Source organism: Pimephales promelas, chromosome 10 (genome assembly GCF_988280905.1).
Source record: "Pimephales promelas chromosome 10, fPimPro1.hap1.1, whole genome shotgun sequence".
Taxonomy (NCBI): domain Eukaryota; kingdom Metazoa; phylum Chordata; class Actinopteri; order Cypriniformes; family Leuciscidae; genus Pimephales; species Pimephales promelas.
In genome coordinates, this window is record NC_142778.1 from 14,183,855 (window position 1) to 14,201,424 (window position 17,570).

Genomic DNA, 17,570 nt, shown 5'->3' on the forward strand with positions numbered 1-17,570 from the left:
TTCTGTGGGAGAGATTTAATATTTTGATTGAGGATCTGGGAGATCACACAAAGAAAAAACAAAACAAAACAAGTACATATACGGTTTCATATATAAAATACAGTACAAACTTTAAGTTATTCCCTTGAATCAATAAGAATAATAAAGCCATTTAGAGATAGGATTTAAATTAACTTTCTAGCTCAGTAGTACATTAAATGTGTGAATGATTATAAAATCATAAACTGTATATTTATAACTGGATATGTGTCTGTGTGTAGTAGGACTTGATTTAATGATCTGAATCAGAGATGGTCTGCAGATTCCTCAGTGGTTTCCTTTCTGTTTAAAGGTGAAGTATGCAAGTAATTTTTATAATAATTTAAATTTTTTTCTTAATGTTAAAATACATTCTCCTAATCCAGTTTATGGTTCATTGACTACTTTTAGTATGCAATTCATTTAACTCCTACAAAAAATGTAAACATCGAGCCTCAAAACATTCAATGTTTTTATTGAGAGCAGTCTGCTCAGATCCATCTTTCCAACCTGTTGTGAGAGTGGAGTGTCTACAGTAGCTGGCGGAGCAAGAGGGTGTTTACTCAGTGTGGGACCATCACTTGCGCGTGACATGGGGAAAAAGTGCAAGCAAAAATGTGCTGCATTTAGATGTTCAAAGATTAAACAGGTCAGGAAAAGGTCAAAGCCAAGGGGTGCTGAGATATAAAATGCAACAATGAAAGCTTCAGTACCATACAGGATTATCATCCACCCGTTCAAAAACACAAATGCACCAGTTTATGTTTACTTTCATGTATCCAATGTAGACCGCCACAAACAGTCGTGGTGTGTCATGTCAAAAAAACGCGCCTATTGCAGCTATGTTGGATGCAGTCTACTCATTGCTTACTTTTGACACATAGCAAAACAGCTAAAAGTATTCCTAATTTGTGCTTTTATTAAAAATAGCTTAGTATTACCTGTTGAGACATGCCTTCATGAGAACCCATAAGAGATGTATTTGTCATGTTTGAGTTAGGGGAGGCACGACACGCGAAAGGACATTTCCATTAGATGCCACTATAGTGTCCCAGAAACATACTTCACCTTTAAAATTTGTGAAACAAAAATGGCATGGAGGATGATGTTCATTGATTAATGCAGTAGTTGAGCTGTGTCTCTTCAGTATGGCTCTGCTTTCAGACTCCTGTACAGGCAGCAGGTGAAAAACATGCCGAAAATCTGAAAGAATGTATCAGAGGATAAGCATGATATGCATACAATTCCACATAATATCATACTATACATAATGTAGTGACAAAAAATAAAAAAAATCACAGGATAGAACTACTCACTATTTACCATGTGTCAAATTGATGAATTATGGCTCTTTATTTATGACCCCTGTCACTCCCTGTAGATTGACGGGTCATTAGGATCCTGTCGCCCCTGAGTGACATGGCAGGATGTGACCATGCATTTATGGAACTATCTCCAATACTCATACTTCATAGGAACTGTCACCAATACTCATACTCATAGATCACTTGTCTACTTGCATGTCGAATTTCCTGTATTTTGACTGCAAGTGTGTGTAGGGCTTTTGATTACCCGATGGGACACACTACATACATTCACATTGCCTACATACATACCCTGATGGGGGCTGAGACTAACATAATATTGTACTTAAAAACATGAAATAAAAAAATAAATTAAAATAAACATAACACATAACATACTGTGTTTGATATGAGGATTAAAGATTAAAAGATATGAAGTTGAAGATGCGGTCTCGCCATGAACCCCAGAGAGAAATGCACATTTCAAATGGATTAGCTACATAATCAAAGAATAGCCTATTTCTTTTCGTTTTTGAATAGTTTTGTTTAAAAGTGGACATGTCACGCTTTCTATAATAGATAGCCTATTTTTCCTCAAATCTGTGAGACACAAGCTGAGTTTCAGTCAACATACAGTTCAAGTGCAATGGAAGTTGATAAAACATTGATCAAAATTTAGATACAATTTATACAAAACGAAAATATTTTAAAAAGAGTCTTTCTACAAAACAAAACTCAATGAAGTGGACAAAATCATGTCCACCCCATGTCAGACATATTGCGCATCTCATGATATATCATATCTTTCTCATGCTGCATGCTCATTTTCATTATTAACATTAAATAAAAAAAATAAAAATTTGCCAATAATATTTAAACATACATATGAAACTAAATATATGTTTTCTTTAACGGCTACAACACATACAGTACAGAGAAATGTCATGTCTTGTCATTAGCCACAACATAATAACGTCACATATTTTCCAACCCAGCCCTCAGCCCCCCTTGCATAAAACAGCTTCCAGCTACCTGCATATATTTGTAAAAATGCAAGTACTGAATTATTTTAACTGAGCTTTATTCACACATTTTGATTTTCAATACTTTGCATTTTAAAATAAATCTCTAAATGTCTGTTTACAAGTTCCTATGTAACAAAAGATGATTTATTAATTGCGGTGCTTCAAATAATTGATAAAATGCAGTTGCAAACATTTTTGCAAAATACACACTCATTTCTACACCAACATAAATCTAATAATTATTAGATAAAGCCAAATCAATTATATCATGTTATAAGTTAGGCAAATAAAGGCAACAAGGGACTTAACTTTACTCTGTCTATAGTGTAATCGTCGACATCATCTGTTTGAGAGTAAATATCCATAATGTATATACAGCACTTACTGAGAATTAACATTGTTTTTTGGTTTTTGTTGTGGGTCATAGTGCTCTTGATAAAACTGTACATCACTTTATTTTAAAGCGGGTAAACTTTTATCATTAAGCTTAACTGTGTATGTAGGCTCTGATTCAGACACTTGCCTTACTCTGTCCATGCACTAAATGCCAGTCCTTGAAAGAGCACAGTTTTCTAACATATTTCACCGTCTCCTCCTCTAACGGGCCCACTACCCCTTTTGCAACCTTCTCTGGGCCAGCATCCTCTAGCCTGGCCTTTTTAGGGGGCTTTCCTCTCGGGGAAAATGAGAGGATGCTTGTGTTTTACCTGACATCTTTGAAAGACGGATGCACTGATTAATGCATCATGGCCAGGATATAATTATAAAATACAACATGATTTTAAAAGTGACCTTTAACGTCGACTTTGCAATTAAATTAAATTATACTTTAATTTATTTAATGCTAATAAAATTATTAAGCCTATTTGGAGAGAGAGAGATGTTTATAATGTGACAATATGTCAGTCAGTGTGATAACGAAAATATGACTTGTACTGAGCAGGTGTTGTCAGTGAACAGGCTGTAAAACTGTTGGCTAAGTTACAGATGCTCATGAAAAACTGATGCTAATTATCTGGGGATAATTCTCAAACAGCAGTCAAGCTGTCATTGTTTGTGTCAATTTTTTGTAACATTAAAACAGGAAATCATGGCTTATCTTGAATCTTACCCAGATACAATAGTACTATTTTCTGATTGGCTATTGTGTAGCCCCTTTCTATTTTTTGATTGGCTGATAAGTGGCAGGCTTGACTAAGAACTCCGAGGGAGACGTGCTTGATTCCTGCCGTTTCCATAGTGAGAACGACGCTGGGCAGAGAAAATTTGGCCGCTGTGCCATATTAAATATATTATGAATAGATTTTCCACGTGAGAAATTACAATGCGAGGTGGTAGTGCGTGACAAAATACCCGAATGAGTGACTGTCAATGCGTGACACTTGAGAGACACTTGAGAGACTCAGGAAATGTCAGTGGTATGACCAATTTCAGATGTGGCCAAAACAGTGGTTACATAAATATATTTTAATCGTTTGATCAAAAGTATTACTAGGAATAATTCAGTAGTTGCTGGTACACTCTTGTTAACAGCCACTAAACTTTATGCCATTCCTGGTGGCATTCCTGGTGTTTTTTGCTTCTTGCGCAGAAGAAAAAACTGCCCCACCATTAGAAATCAGTGATCAAGCTCACCTTTACCATGCTCAAGTAGAAAAACAGTCCAAAGTAGCAGTACAGAAAGCTGATTCTGACATCTGTACTGTTGTATTTGTGACCCTTTCCAATTGCCCTAACAGCCTGAAAGTTAGAACAGTGCTCTCAAAGGAAAACCGCTTAAACAGTCAGCAGACCAGCTGTAGTGCAGGTATCTGGTCACTCTAAAAAAGAGCAAACTGAGAGTATTCTGATTACAAGAACAGCTATATTTAAGAAAACTATATTATTGTTTAGCACATGTTAAATATCTATATTTGAGAAGATATTTGCAAATTTTATAGTATACACTAGTCTAAACATATTCTAACATTCATCATATTACAGTGGAAAAATTACTTTTCAAGTTTTATGTCATATTATACACTCACCTAAAGGATTATTAGGGACACCTGTTTAATTTTCCATTAATGCAATTATCTAATCAACCAATCACATGGCAGTTGCTGCAATGCATTTAGGGGTGTGGTCCTGGTCAAGACAATCTCCTGAATTCCAAACTGAATGTCAGAATGGGAAAGAAAGGTGATTTAAGCGATTTTGAGCGTGGCATGGTTTGTTGGTGCCAGGCGGGCCAGTCTGAGTATTTCACAAACTGCTCAGTTACTGGGACTTTCACGCACAACCATTTCTAGTGTTTACAAAGAATGGTTTGAAAAGGGAAAAACATCCAGTATGCAGCAGTCATGTGGGCGAAAATGCCTTCTTGATGCAAGATGTCAGAGGAGAATGGGCCGACTGATTCAAGCTGATAGAAGAGCAACTTTGACTGAAATAACCACTCGTTACAACCAAGGTATGCAGCAAAGCATTTGTGAAGCCACAACACGCACAACCTTGAGGTGGATTGGCTACAACAGCAGAAGACACCACACCGGGTACCACTCATTTCCACTACAGATAGGAAAAAGAGGCTACAATTTGAAAGAGCTCGCCAAAATTGGACAGTTGAAGACTGGAAAAATGTTGCCTGGTCTGATGAGTCTCGATTTCTGTTGAGACATTCAGATAGAGTTAGAATTTGGCATGAACAGAATGACAACATGAATCCATCATGGATACCACTGTGCAGGCTGGTGTTGTAATGGTGTGGGGATGTTTTCTTGGCACACTTTAGGGCCAATTGGGCATTGTTTAAATGCCATGGCCTAACTGAGGATTGTTTCTGGCCACCATGTACCCATCCTCTGATGGCCACTTCCAGCAGGATAATGCACCATGTCACAAAGCTTGAATAATTTCAAATTGTTTTCTTGAACATGACAATGCGTTCACTGAACTAAAATGCCCCCCACAGTCACCAGATCTCAACCAAATAGAGCATCTTTGGGATGTGGTGGAACGGGAGCTTCGTTCCCCTGGATGTGCATCCCACAAATCTCCACAAATCTCCAAAACTGCAAGATGCTTTCCTATCAATATGGGCCAACATTTCTAAAGAATGCTTTCAGCACCTTTTTGAATCAATGCCACGTAGAATTAAGGCAGTTCTGAAGGCAAAAGGGGGTCAAACACAGTATTATTATGATATTTCTAATAATCCTTTAGGTGAGTGTATATATCATAACATATTAGGGCTGTCAAGGTCAATGCGTTAACAAATGTGTTCAATTCAACATCCTTAAAGGGGGACTTCGCAACTCTAGTTTTATCTTCGCTGATTTCCACTTTTGTTGTGGCATGTGTTCTCATCAGCACACAGTATCATAGAATTATGTCAAGTTGCCATAAAGCAGTTTGTGTTTCTCGCTCGTTCTCGCTCATTTTCGCTTCTCACAAGACTAAATACCATCACATAGAAGCTCTTTCACCTAGATACCATATAGAGACTGTGCCTGTTCCCCGAATTTGGAAATCCAAAAAACCTCAAGTTAAAAATGTAATTGATGTTCATAAGAAGAATGGCATATACGCTAATTTGAGTGTCTTTGTTTATCCTGAGGTTTGTTCAGCCTGACGGATCCAGGCCATTTCCAGAACTGACGAGGACCTTAGCCTGGATCCCATGACGATGACAATGCAGTGCTGAAGTGCCAGCTAGCCTCTCCCTATGGAGGATCCCTTTCCCACTCTACAGATAAAGCATTGTGAATTCGTTTTGCGTCTGTGGGGAAATTTTTCCTTGTAGAAAAATTAGAAGCTGAGGAGACCAGGAGACAATGGACGTTTTCCAAGCAGAACTTATTTATTGCTGGTAGCTGCAGTCATTCCAACATCGTCTGACTAACTAAAATACAGAACTGTATTATATACTTTACAAGGGGGAGGAGTAACATAGAGGAGTTGTTATTCTGAACAATGCATATACTGTAAATGATTCAGCTGGTTACTTGAGTTCATCAGGATGACAGCGTCAGGCATTGGTGGTGATCCAATCAATTTGTCATCATAGAGACAAAAGGCCCAGCTGTACCTAGAAAAGTGGCCAAAGGTTAGTTTAAAAGGTTAAACCTTTATGAAATATTTAATAAATTTGTTTTCCTTCATGTCCCTTCCTCGAAGTGATAAACAACTCGTCTATAAATTTGATATGCGCATGTAAACGCCACTAGCAGGTTCGTGTTTAAAGTCTGTTTAGAGACATTCATATACATTTTTACCTTACAGTTACTGTAAATCCGGCCTCTAGTTCATAAACGCCAGAGGAGAACTGGCCCCCGACTGAGACTGGGTTCTCCCAAGGTTTTTTTTTCCTCCATTGGAGTTTTAGGTCACCATTAGGTCACTTGATGGAGTTTTTCAGTTCCTTGCCACTGTTGCCTTTGGCTTGCTCAGTTGGGGATATTCAAATTAATTAACCAATCAATAATACCCTTGATCAGCTCTACCAAACGTGGATGTTTTTCCACTAAGAAACGAACATTGTTATTATGTTTTGATTGATACAGTGAAGCTGTTTTGATGCATCAATTTTGTGAAAAGTGCTATATAAGTATACTTGATTTGACTTGATTTGTGAACTGTACTAGGCATGTGCAGTCAGGTCAAGATTGAGTTTGAATGGTTTAGCTTCTCTTAGGCATCTCCATGTGTCACTGTGGTACTGTGCACTGTAAATTCTGAAAAGTTCTGTTCTGTAATGTTTTTTCGTCTGTGCTTTAGGGTGCATGTATTTATGTATTATATGGACTCTTTATATCATTTGGTTATAAGGAGTCATTTTGGAGTCTCCAAGTTAGGGGTTGATTTTCAGGGCCGATGCCGATACCGATTATTACAGATCAAATAGACAGATAACCAATATTTTGAACCGATATATATATATATATATATATATATATATATATATATATATATATATTAAATTAATGTCAAAATCAAGTTCTGACAAATAATTTCTTTAAATGATTTTAAACATATCTTTGAATATGAGAACTGTTAATAATAATAATAATAACAAAGTGCAGGGAGCACCCAGCAGCATTCTGTAAACATTTTGTAAACCTTAAAGACTCTATTTTAATGTTTAAATAAAATTTTAGTAATCAAAAAGCATTTCTAATTAATTAAATTAATATACGGAGCCCGAATGTGGAAGAATGTGGGTAACCAAACAGTTGATGTACCCCAGTGATTTCCATAGTAAATTTTTCCCTATGGAAGTCAATGGGGACCAGCAACTGTCTGGTCACCCACATTCTTCAAAATATCTTCTTTTTTGTTCAGCACAAGAAATAAATGAATACAGGTTTGGAACAACATTTACAGTGTTGCATTTCTCGGTTTGCTTTGAGTTTAGACATAACCAAATGTTCTTATGTAAACCTTGTGTGTATTTGAGAGTATTAGCGAAATAATACTCGAAAGATAACTTAGTCCAGCAACCAGGCGCTGTTAGACAAGCTTTAGTACATGTGCACGTCGGGTGTTCGCGCTCAGAACAGCGCATCAGCAGTGAATGACACGTTTAACCGGCAAGGCTTTAAAGCACATGCAAATTAACTTTTGTGAACTCACTGAACTGATGTAGCCGTTCCTCTGCGTTAATATTGCGAGTATTTGTCGCGTTGAGACGGAGGTGCCAGGACTGACAGAATGCACGATATAGCTGCTACATATTTTTACAAAAGCAGTCAGCAGCTTGCTTGGAGCAAGGATCATAGCGCAAATTTGAAATATATCGATATATCGCCCAGCCCTGGTGACTTAACTGTGATGTTGTCAACTGACAACGATACCAGAGAGCGACTAGAGATACGAAATTGAGCAGGTGAACATGCTGAACCAATTAGACATTCTCTGGCTGAACGCAAATACGTCCTTGTTGATACTTTGAAAGGAACTTTCTGTACGCACGTCAGCCAGTTATGGGTTATGTCCTCATATTCTCTCCTTTTCACTCCGGCTCCCTGCTATATATTTCAGATTTCAACCTGTTTTATTTGATTTCAAACATTTAAGTCAGGCAATATAGTTTAAGGAAAGCCCAACTAGTAAAAAGAGCAAATACTAATATAAAAATAATACATTAATGTAACTAAGAACAAGTTACTTACTCTTCAGAAATGATATCCTCCGTTGGATCAAGCAGTGTCAGGTCGCATTCTTCTTCTGAGGTAAATTTCCTCGAGGCTTATTGTTCTGCATGTTTGCATGCTCACACTGATAATTACTGTATGAATAGTCCACACTACTCGTGGGTGTGCCCACATTAAGAGGTTTCCACTTTATCAGGAATAAAGTGATTGCGCTCTATACAGTGTGTGTAAAATGTGCCTTTGCTGACTCTAGAGGGTTCATAAATGGTCTTTTGTTACATAGGAACTTCTGAACAGGCATTTCAAAGTTTCATTTGAAATTTCAAATTGAAGTTTCATTGAAATACGTATGACATACTGAAATACGTCATGTAAGTAGAAAAGTGCAAGTGTGATTATTGGGATAGGCACAGAAATTCACATCCGACCAATACATGTTTGACACATCCTGCCATGTCAATCAGGGGTGACAGGACTTTGACCTCTCAATCATGGTAAAAGTGGTCATAAAAAAAAAGTTTGTATTATGCATTCGGTTTTAGTATTTAAACAAGATCATGATACAATTTTAAGGGTGGCTAAAGTGCAAGTGTTCAGCTACAGTACATGTGTCCTCTACACTTTGCAGTGCTTCAGCTGACCTGCACACAGGCTATGCCCACTCCCACCGCACCAATGATCTGCAAGTGATTCAGAATGAAGTTCCCCAGCTTTGAGATGCAGCCACCCTGAAAAAAAAAAAAGACGAAAATCCAAAACAAAAAGTCAACCATATTTCAAGTAGTAAAACAAGTATTTTAACACAATAATAAACAACTTTTTTTTAGATAAAATAGCAGAGAAAATATGGTTGTGTCTTAATAAAGTTAACAATTTTAACATCAGAAATTAGCACTACATTTAAATCCGGGAACAGTTATTTTGATGTGAGTGCAATTAATCCCTTCTCTGTGTAAATTTATCTCAAAGAGAATTCATTCTATTCATAGGGAATTTGGACAAAATCACTGTTCACTTTATCAAATGAATCGTCTAGCGCTCAATTAAACGAGCAATAACTAGCAACTCTACAGCGAATATTAATACCCGTAATTAAAGTACTATTTATTAGCATGGTAGAAAGTGAGGAAAGTGGTTTTATTCTTGAGAACAGGTTGTTTTGGTGACTTTTCCTCCATCAACCACTTGTAATCACCTATTACTTGTGAGGTTTTCCAGGGTTCTGTTATTGGCCAAATTTAATTTTCTTTGTGTTATGTCTCTTGGCCTGATTTTTATGTCTGATACACAAATTTATCTCACTTTGAAATCAGGAGAGAACTGTGTTTTTAAGTCACTTCTGGCATGTCTGGAAGACGTTGAGAGCTGGATGGATCACAATTTTGTTCAGTTAAACCAAGAAAAAAACAGATTATGATTTCTGGTCCTGCCAGAGGATGCACAGATATTGTTACTTATTTAGGTCAAGGGTTTGTCTATAGAGGGAATGCATTGACACGTGACTTTCCCGCGTGACAACCCCCCTCAGCCTGACCGAGTGGCAAAAGATCTGCTGCGTGACTGGATTCAATAGGGGAAAACTGCGGAAATGCGACTAAATCGAACAATTTTATCAATTTAAACTAAATGTTGGACTCAATATAGTGTTACTTACAACTTACTAAAGATCCAGTGATCCATGGATATTGACATGCAGCCAGGAATCGTGTTGCCTGACATTTATTGCCTGATTTCGACACCGGGGAAATAAAAGCAAGACCTAAACATAAAGCAAATTTGCCTGTGAACGCTTTATATAAATATAATATAGGTAGGTCTAAATCCGGGTGATCACTTACATGTATGTCAGTGTTATATCCTATATATATCATATCGTCCAGCTCTAAAACTTTATACGTTTTTTGATCAGTGTTTATTAAAAAAACATCCAATAATGCAGAATATGCAATGATAAATATTTAATTGATGAGCTGTTAATGTATAACAATACAAAATATACGGGTATGGTTTTACAGCTAAATTCAGCATATTGACACAAAATGATAACTGCAAATCCACCTTTGGCTGACTGGAGTCCAGTTGTTTCTGTGAATTGCAGCGATCCATTTGCTCCTCTTTCCATAGCAGTCTGTAAAAATATACCTCCGATGTTTTGTCAAATCTAGTTGTACGCCTACAGTCAATCGCAAAGCTCTTTCCCACTTTATTTGTGTGTGTTGTGTTTGTTTTTCGCGGTATTCACGCTGAACACATATACAGCCGCTCAGTCTTTTTGCCACTCACTGTGAGGAACTGCAGGCACGCCGGCCGACGGTGACGTCACGCGCATTCCCTCTATTGGCGTGACCAAATAAGTAATCTGAGAGTTGTGTTTGACCCGGAACTAAAATTTGACAAGTAGCTGTGGTTAGAGTTGTTTTTTACAGATAAGGTCTGTTGCCCGATTAAAATAAAAAATTCAATAAAAGATTTAGAGTTTTTCCATTCATTTAATTCAACCCCACCTTAAAATAACATTAAAACAGACCATGTATTTCTAATAGGCAAAATGCCTGTTAGAGGCAGATGCAGATTCTAATACTGCATGATAAGGAGGTGGAGAGGGAAATGTTTCTTTTCCTCTTTCGTTGTCCCGTTTTGTTATAGAATCCTTATTCTCCTGTTCTTGCTTTCTTAACCATTTCTATTGGAGCTTTATTTGTAGCTTTGTCTGTTTCTTCACATCTCTTGCTTCACTTTTCCAATTCATATCTAGCCATTATATAATTGCTTTATCCAATCAACCGCCGTGGAGTTCCAGACTCCTATAATTGCAAGTGCCCCTGAGTTCCAAATGCAAACTTTCTTCGCCAGCTATCAGATTCTTTGAGTGGGACAGTCAACTCTTGGGTATACTTTTAAGTATACTGTAAAGACCCTGCTGACTACGCAAATTTTGTGGTAGATGTGAATGTTTCCTTCTTCAAGGGCCTCATTTATAAAATGTTGCATAGAAACCATCCTGCATTTGATCTTACAATCATTTCTCAAATGTGCGTAGGTGTGATTAAGAGAACGAACTATTCCAGAAGTGAAATTTATAAAATCACAAGTTCTCTTGAATTTGTGCACAGCTGAATGGTTTCTGACATCCACTTTGTAAAAGTGTTGGCATCAAAATCATTTAATTGAGAATGGCAAGTGGCAAGAATTGCTTAGTTTTTAAAATACCTGCAGTATTCTGACTCTGCCACAATGAAAAGTGCATATGTCTGCTCAGACCCTGATGATGGCACTAAGCACTTTTCCACATTAAAGACATTTTTATAGATATGAACACAGGCATGGATGTCAGCGTACAGACACTCTAAGATCAAATCTCGTTTTAGAAATGGGGCTCCCAGTTCCTTTCCTTATGACAGTGGAGAGATAACTGTCCAACACGGTGGCCCAGATCCCCAGTTCCACAAGCATTCAAGCTTTATTTATACTCCTATTGATTTGGAAGGTTACTTTTTTGTCAGCATAATATATTTGTAATATTTATAAACTCAACTTGGTCCATATTTCTTTACAGATTAATTCATACAACATCTTTCTAACACATTCTTCTAACCCTAAGCAATATTCTCTAATCTCATTATTTTTCAGCTTCTCCTCAGCTCCTCAAATCATCTACGTTAGTCTAATAACACTATTTAGGAAATATTCAATATTTTTTTACAGATTGATATATGAGTGGTCGCTACACATACTGTATGAACACAGAAAGTCTCTGAGTGGAATCTTTATTGGGAATGTTAATTCTGCAATTGTATAATAAAACGTGTGAAATGGCCTATATTATCCAATATAAGCATAAGAAAACATTTCAGCTCTTGTTCAGTGCAAGAATTTCCTTTGCAGTACACTAACCTCAACTTTATAGATGTTTGAGGGGTGGTCTCTTTGACCACAGAGCTGTATGACTGGGCTCTTACAGCAACTGTCAGGGACAGCCCGTCGCTGAGCATCACCAGAGCGGATCCAAACACTCTCCGCCCAATCGGAGGAGTTGTTACTGCCACAGCACTTGAACTGACAAGAGGGAGAAGCAATCATTAGCCCCAAACTACTCAAGTAAATAACAAATGCATTTTAGCAAACAGCTAGTTGTCCCACCTCCTGCTGTAGTTTGTCCACAGCCTTTGTCACATGTTCCTGCTCAGGCTGATGATATTTCTGAACCATAGTCTCTCTCAGGTTCTCCTTCAGTTCCTCATTCAGCTACAACATTCACAAATTGTAACATTGAAAGACACAAATGCATAGCAAACAATGAATGAACAAAGTAACTGACCTGCTGGTAATAAATGTAGGCCAAAACTCCAGCAAGGATTTCCAACAGGAAAACACACAGCAATAGGACAAAATACTGAAATTAGAAGAGGGACAATGGGTATTAGAGATTTGGTTTCAAGTACAATTGGCAACAAGAGATGGCAATTGAAATAATGATATCCAGAACAAATGATAAATGCCTTTAAACTGTTTCTCCGGCATTGACAGAATTTTCTGGCAATCCATGTTTTCACTGTTATATGGTAGGGGAAGCTATTATGCATCTTCTGAAATAGTACAGAATCTCCAGATCCAAAATAGTGATAGAAACATTGTCGCATATGTACGCTAGTATGATCATTAAACATTAAACAGCATATAAATCAACGTATTTATATGCTGTTTATATGCTAAACGTTATATTACTGAATGAAATGTCAAGGGATATGCAAGCTTTGGCGGTATTCATGGACTCAATCAACTACATCTATGTTTTGATCATTGTTCTTGTAACGGTCACCAGCTGGAGTACCTTTTTGAGCCAGCAGAGGGCACTCCAGATGAGACTATTATCACTCACAAACTACATTTCCCATAACTCACTGGCCGGACTCACCATCACTGATCACATTCACCTGTACCTCATTCACTGATTGCATTCACCTGTCTCATCCTGTTAGTCTGTCTATTTATACCATGTTCGTTCATTTGCTCAAGTCTTGTTGTACTGTGTGTCTGCATTTCTGAGCGTTTTCCGTGTTTGTTTTCTGTTTTTTTGACTTTGGATTGTTTTTGATTCTGATTATTGCTGCCTGCCCTGACCTCTGCCTGTTTCTTGGATTCCCACTGTTTATTCTCAATTGTCCTGTCTGCTGATTCTCGACCCTACCTGTATGACTATGCTTAAATAAAGCTGCATTTGGATCTATATCTCCAAGTCTTGGAGCTAGTGATGGCAAAATGAGGCTTCCTGAACCACTGAGACCTCGCAGCCCATTGCTTCACTCAAAGGTTCATTACTCGAAGCTTCATTCAGTATTGCTCACTAGTGACACCTAGCTACTGTGCAAAGAAATAGCAAACAAATTATTTAATTCTGAAGCGATGACCTGAGCAGACTTATGATGTCCATATACACCCCCCTGTCCCGTTTTATTTTATTTTTTCTTCTCACTGTTAATGTCTGTAACCTTTCATTTGCAATAATACAAATACCTGAGCAGACATTTGTCCATTGCCTGGGAATAAAATAAAATATGTATATTCTGTCTGAACTTACTTCTACAGAGACAACTCTCTCTCTCTCTCTCTCTCTCTCTCTCTCTCTCTCTCTCTCTCTCTCTCACACACACACACACACACACACAGAGTTAATTAATTATTCATAAATTATTTGGATAGTGACAGTATGAACAATAAAAGTTACACTGTTGAGTGCAGTGCTTATGGTGGAGGGAGTGTAATGAAGTAAAGTGCAACAGAAAAGTGTGGTGTTAAAGGTTAAGAATTGTTTCTGGTGATTTTGTGTATTGAACTGTTACTATTTTTGTGCTGTGTTGTGCTTATGGGATTGGGGACGTAGAGGACCGAAGGAAGGATTAGACATTATTTTTATTGAGGAACAGAATTTTTTCAAGTGTGTTCAGGCTTAGACATTAAATATTATACAGCCATATAGTGAGGATTATTAGCTATATCAAGACAGTAAAATAATAATAAGCTCTTTCTTGCTGGCTCTATTATAAGAAAAAAGGATTAGGTCACAAAAAGCAAACAATTCCAAAAGGGCAATCCAAATCAAAAACCAGTCCAGTCCAAATCCAAAGCAATCAAAATAATCTTATCTAATTAATATAACAATACTATAATATAGCTATAATTAATACTAACAATAAACTATAACTAATCTAACCTAATAATGTAATAATATAAAGCCCTAACACATATATAACGACGATGAAACATCTCTCTAACTCTGACTCCCTGGCGCTACTTCAACTGATTCAATTACTCCTGACAACACCCACAAGGTGGCGCGAGATTCGAACAAACGACACTCAGACAGAACCGATGACGTTTTCACACAAACCGAGGCCTCGTTTGTCATCAGTCACGTGATTTTCACGTTAACAACACAAGCCTCGAATCGCGGCTTCATCTGGCACGCCCCTTTTTGCTCGACACAAGCTCCGACGCCTCGCTTCAAATGTCACATCACTACTTGGAGCAGTTCATAACAGAAGACTTCGCCAACATGGATCCAGCAGTTTGTCTCTTCCACCTCAGTCAAGGTAACCGATCAATTGAGGATTTTGTCGACGACTTTTATAAACTTAGCCATGGGGTGAACTTTAAAGATGCCGTCTTAAAAGACATTCGAAATGGAATGAATGAGCTTCTTAATTACCTCATGCCTGACAATACCCCTCACTAAACACTCTAGCTCAATATATTGACATTGCCATTCGGTTAAGCTCTGTCCTCTACGTCAGCCCCGTCGAGCCTGAGCTCCACGTCAGCCCCGCCGAGCCTGAGCTCCACGTCAGCCCTGCCGAGCCTGCGCTCACAGTCAGCTCTGGCGAGCCTGAGCTCACCCCTGCGCTCACCGTCAGCCCTGCCGAGCCTGCGATCACCATCAGCCCTGCCGAGCCTGCGCCGATTAACTGATTGGTTTAAAATATGCTATGCTATTTGAAATAACAGCCATTTTGAGCCACGCCTGCAATTTCACAACTGTCGCATCTCTCTGCCACTCTGCCTCCCACTCACACACACACACTTCCCCAGCGCCGGCAGCCGAATTTCTCGACAGCTGACAGCACTGTGCCATTGATGGTGACGTAAGGGGAAGCAGGAACGTTCTGAGCCATCACCACTGTCTTCTTGCAACATGACATCATGACTTTTGCGTAAACATACACGCCACTTTCGAGTCAAGTGGCGTGTTATCGCTACACATTTTGAGCTATCAGCGTGTATCCGCATGTATGTCTACGCCATTAACGTCCGAGTGTCTGTACACGCCGTCAAATGTCCAGTCATAAATGCCATTAACCCCAGTGACAGTTAGGTTTAGGGACGGGGTTGAGGTAAGTCATATCTTTTTTTTTTTCCTAGGATGGTAAGGTAACAGCCATAAATGCCATTAACCCCAGTGACGGTTAGGTTTAGGGACGGGGTTGAGGTAAGTCATATATTTATATATACAGTAATAACGTTAAGTCAACGGCATTCATAAACACGCTGAAAAACGATTATGTGTCTTGATAGCACACCAAAAATGGAAATACGAATTGGCATGTCATACACGCACTACTTCATGAGATCAGTCTGCTTCTTGAGGCTTATGGTAAGTCCGAACTCTGTGCAGGCAGCAGAAAAAGAATCGCACATCTCCTGAATTTCTTGTTCAGTGTGAGCCAGGCAGGCAGTGTCATCTGCGTAAAGTAACTCTTGCAAAAGGACGCATTTCACCCTGGTTCTGGCCTTCAGATGAGCCAGGCTGAAGAAGTTTCCTTCATACCTAGTGTGCAGCAGAACCCCAACCGGATCAGGAAACGCCTGTCGCAGCACGGCCGAGAAATTGATGCCAAACAAGGTGGGAGCGAGGACACACCCCTGCTTTACTCCACAGCAGACATCAAACTCATTGAGCAGACACCGTTGAACTGTACGGTTGCCCGCATCCCATCATGGAAGACTTGGAGTATTGCCAAAAGAGTTGCTGGACAACCGAGTCGCTGCAGAACATGGAAGAGACCAGAGCGACTCACATAATCGAAAGCCTTAGATCGACAAACACCATGTACAATGGGCGTTGCTGTTCCGCACACTTTTCCTGAAGCTGGCGTGCCGAGAAAATCATGTCCAAGGTGGAACGACCAGCACGGAAGCCGCACTGACTCTCTGGCAGCACCAAGTCAGCAATGCGCTGTAGCCTTGGAAGGATTACGCGGGTATGGTATTTACCCAGAAGGCTAAGGAGCGAAATGTGCAGAAGGCTGCACTGCAAAAGAAAATTATCTTCATTACACTTGCAAAGGATGAGGATTAGGGGTGGCACGGTTCACAAAACCCACGGTTCGGTTTGTATCACGGTTTTAGGGTCACGGTTTTCGGTTCTGTACGGTTCTTGTTATTTTTTCTTTTAATCTTTAACACTCCAGAAATGTACTTCAGCATGTGATATATAGCTTAATTATCCACACTTTAGGATACAGTATTAAAAAAATATATATTATATTCATGCAATCATGCACAAACTGAATTTGACTCTTTGACTTTAAGCACATTTTGGAACTATCTCAGAGGAAAGCTAGGTGAGATTTAGATACAGCAAGAGAGAAGAAATTGACATGCTTTTTGTTTATTTGGCAAAAAAAGGAGAATGTGTATCACTATCTCTACAAGAACTTGTGCATTTTTATCACATAAATCTTATTTACACAAAGAAATTAACTTTCATGTATCAACTGCTAACTTTTGTAGCTCTTACCAAAATTCTATCTTTTAAAAGAAAAAGAGAGGAACTCTTAAAACACTGTCTTTTAAATGTCAATATACATGAAACCTCATTGCCTATAGATAATTAAGCTATAGCAATAGCAAAGGCCATAAACATAAAGTGAAATTGAAATTCAACCTCAACACAAAAACAGTATCAACAATGCTTCTATTCCCAAAATGTGAGGGTACTTTTTTCCACTTAAAATTAAAGTGCAGGGTTTGGAAACGTATGACTGAAGCTCTTATCTATACATAAAGTGCCACTGTAGTTAAATTAAAATATC

The 17,570-nt window shown here is 38.4% G+C and overlaps 1 protein-coding gene across 1 annotated transcript in view; it reads right to left on the reverse strand.

Annotated features, from left to right (window-relative positions):
* cd151l (CD151 antigen, like) overlaps nt 1-17,570 on the reverse strand; it is a 69,752-nt gene continuing 52,182 nt past the window's right edge. The window contains exons 4-8 of the mRNA XM_039681834.2: nt 12,800-12,874; nt 12,622-12,726; nt 12,376-12,537; nt 9,123-9,209; nt 1-1,221 (exon numbers count right to left, since the gene is read on the reverse strand). Coding sequence (XP_039537768.2) covers nt 1,162-1,221; nt 9,123-9,209; nt 12,376-12,537; nt 12,622-12,726; nt 12,800-12,874 — 489 coding nt within the window. The 3' untranslated portion in view covers nt 1-1,161. The remainder of the gene's footprint in view (nt 1,222-9,122; nt 9,210-12,375; nt 12,538-12,621; nt 12,727-12,799; nt 12,875-17,570) is intronic.